A 3,227-nucleotide genomic window follows, 5' to 3' on the forward strand; every position below is an offset into this window, starting at 1 on the left:
GTTAGAAGGTCCGGGTTAGAAGGTCCGGGTTAGAAGGTCCGGGTTAGAAGGTCCGGGTTAGAAGGTCCGGGTTAGAAGGTCCGGGTTAGAAGGTCGCAGCAGCAACAACAACGGCGACGGCGACGGATCGGCGTAGTCAGTTGGAGTTGAGATGGCGGCCGTCAAATGAGCGAGCAACGGGCACGGGTGTTGGTACCTGCCAAGACGGCAATGTATGGGGCCATAGTCATTGAACGACGAGACCAATATTGGAGTTCGCACATAGTGCATCTATGTTGTGTTAGCAAAGAGTGCTGGCCCTGAACCATTCAGATAGAGCTCTACAGAATATGGCGAGAGCCGAAGCACCATTACAACAAGTCACGACAAGTGGCAGACAGTGATAATGCACGAAGATGATATTAATTTTTCTCATTTGTCTATCCAGTGCAGTCCGGTCCAGTAGACCAGTCCCACAAGCCGATCACTATGAATCAAGATAATAACGCATAAATACACAGCAGGTATTCATGCAGGACTGAGATGAGGGGTTGCAGTGCCCAGGACCTAGGATCAAAAGACCATAATCAGTCCATCTTCCACAATGAGTTCACCATGATCCATTCCATTGTGGAAGATCCCAGTCCGTGTATATAAACAAAGCAGTAAAACCAACGCCTTTTTGATGCCGCTGCAAGAACCGTGAGCTCTTCATGAGCTCTTCATGAGCGGGCCAGAGCACCAAAGCCGTAGTAGCGCCGGGTTCCATGCAGATTTTGTAGAGGTATAAACGCAGAAGGAGGACCAAGCGTGACCTATCCGAGCATGTGGATAAGTAGACGCGATATATACTGTGCTAAAATCGACGTGTTGTCGATGAGTGGGCCTGATGGACCACGTCGTGGCTGTGTACGTGTATAAGACGACACTAGACTGGCACAGCGTGCTTTGCAGCTCCAACCCGGATTTCCTCCTTCATGTTCGCAAGAGCATTATGCATGCGAAGCAGCTCATTCCTCTGAGCGCTAGTCGGAGGTTCGGGGGAAGTGCTGAGCTCGTTGTGTAGCTTGAAGTATTTGCCGTAGTACTGCTCAAACTTCTTTGAGAGCTCGATGGTCTGACGGTACGACAAGGATAGGGGCGATGTTGGTGATGTGTCGGAAGGCGAATCGGAAGAGGTGGACAACGTGTGTGTCTGCTGCGAGGCGGTACTAAGCCTGGGTCGCTTGGTTGGGGAAGAGGTCGAAGAGTGGGCGTCCGAACCAACAGTAGCGATCTTACGTTTCGCAGAGCTGGAGGCAGAGCCCGAGGGCGTGTTGTTGTGGCTGCCAGACTTGAAGCCATTGACAGGCGTGCGAGAAGGGGCAGCATCAGCATGCAACTTGCGTTGTTTTGATATGGAGTGGTTGTGTATGTTGTTGTCGAGATCATTCGCGCGGCGCTTAAGTGAGCGGTCAGAGTTGGATGCAGAGACACTAGACTTCGCGGACAGTGCATTGTGTACTGGGTGGTCGTCTTCAAAGTCGGAAGCGTTGACTGGCGGCGAAACTGACAGCGGAGACGGGTTCTTTGGCCTGTTTGGAGCTCTGACAGGTGCACCAGTCGCTTTCTTGACAGGCCTAGGCTTGTTGGAGGTCTTCAGTACTCCTGGTAAGGGCTTCTCTTCCTCGAGATCTTCCTTGGGAACAACAGCTGCAGACTTGATGACTTTTTTCTTTCGGGTCACGGTGTCCTGAGATTCAGCCTTGCCTCGCTTGACCGGCTCTTTCCCAAGAGGCTTTTTCATTGCCTTCTTCTGCGTCTCTTCACCGGCTGATTTCTTCGTATCGATCTTCTTAGCGGTGGTTTCTTTCTTGTCAGCAGCAGGTTTCTTGTCAGCCGCGGGCTTCTTATCGGCCGTAAATCTCTTTGGGAGCTTTGGTGTAGAAGAGGATGCTTGTAGTTGAGTTGGAGCTTGTATGACGAGCTTGGAAAGAACCTTGCCTTTGCCGCGCTCTTCCTTGGGAAGGAGCTTTTGCCAAAGCTTGTCGTCCTTAGGAAGTCGCTGGCGGTCGAAGGCCCTTATAGCGTTATCAACTGCTGTTTGGCGTTCCTCGCCAGACTTATAAGGGAAGTCAAACACATCAAGCTCCTTGTAGCTCTTCAAGGTCAACTCGTACATTGAGTTCTGCAGGGTTGCCACTTTATCGAGTACCTGCTTCGCTTCCTCAGCTTTACACCTCAGTAGCGTTGTGATTTCATTCGCAGTGCGCGACTTCACAGCAAGAAGGTGGAGAATAGGCTTGCGAATTGCCTTGAGTTTCGCGGCGTTATCTTGAGCAGGTGCAGAGGTCGGTGCCACTCGAGGGGAGGCACTGAAACCTGGACTCGAAGGTTGAGAGCGTCCAGAGGTATTCAGATGTTGCGTTGATTTTAGCAAAGCCCTTTGCGAGAGGTTACGATTATGTTTGGTTGCATGCAGTGGAGAGGAGTCAAATTGAGTTCTGCAGTTGAGGGTCAGTATAGTCTTCGCCAAAGGAATGACATGAACGCCGAGCTGCAATCGGCTTGACATACTTTAGAGCATCTTTCTGTTCTTGGATCGAAGCCATTCTGTTCTTCAAGCGTTCTGAAGCAACGTCGACCTTCTGCACCGCTTCTGCAGCTGCCTTCATGGACAGGGTGTGACTGATCAAGCCAGCAAAGGCAAGGTTCTCTTCGTTTTCGTCGGAGTAAAGTTCGTGTTGCATGCGTTCGGTAGAGGTCTGTAATATCTTCTGGGTCTTGCCGTAGCGAAGTGTCTATGTTGAATGTCAGCCAAGACCGGTGACAGAGACCGAGACCACCACGGCTGAACATGTCCATAGTATGGGAGGGAAAGCTTACAGGAATCTTGCCGAAGAGGATGTCTGGCTTGGAACCTTGTTCCACAGCTCTGAGAAGATCCTGGAGCTCTTCATCGCTGAGCTCGATCTGCATAACCTGAGTGGTATTGGTCTTCGTTTCTGGAGATCCTGTGGTAGCATCCGGTGCTCCACGCAAGAATAATTCGGAAGACGCCATTGCGTCTTAGTATATAGTAGAAGCAGTTTAGGAAGCTGAACAGGAAAGTAAGAGAAGAATCGAGAGTTTTGTTGCAGTAGCACAGGGGATTAGGAGGTCGAAGGGTGTTATGGTAGGCGGAGAGCGAGCATTGCGGAAGTTAATGGGAGATCGACAGTGTGACAATTGCGCGTTGCCAGCGGAGAATAGCCGGCTAGCGGATTGCT

General features: G+C 50.9%; 1 protein-coding gene across 1 annotated transcript; it reads right to left on the reverse strand.

Moving 5' to 3' along the window:
• Window positions 1-699: 699 nt before the first annotated feature.
• EJ05DRAFT_363196 (uncharacterized protein) lies at window positions 700-3,227 on the reverse strand. Its single transcript, XM_033741088.1, has 3 exons — window positions 2,845-3,227; window positions 2,536-2,759; window positions 700-2,462 (listed from the first exon to the last, which is right to left on the reverse strand). The coding sequence occupies exons 1-3, from the start codon at window positions 3,019-3,021 to the stop codon at window positions 908-910; spliced, it is 1,956 nt and encodes a 651-aa protein (XP_033601202.1). The 5' UTR covers window positions 3,022-3,227; the 3' UTR covers window positions 700-907.

Source organism: Pseudovirgaria hyperparasitica, assembly GCF_010093815.1.
Source record: "Pseudovirgaria hyperparasitica strain CBS 121739 unplaced genomic scaffold EJ05scaffold_7, whole genome shotgun sequence".
Classification (NCBI taxonomy): Eukaryota; Fungi; Ascomycota; class Dothideomycetes; order Acrospermales; family Acrospermaceae; genus Pseudovirgaria; species Pseudovirgaria hyperparasitica.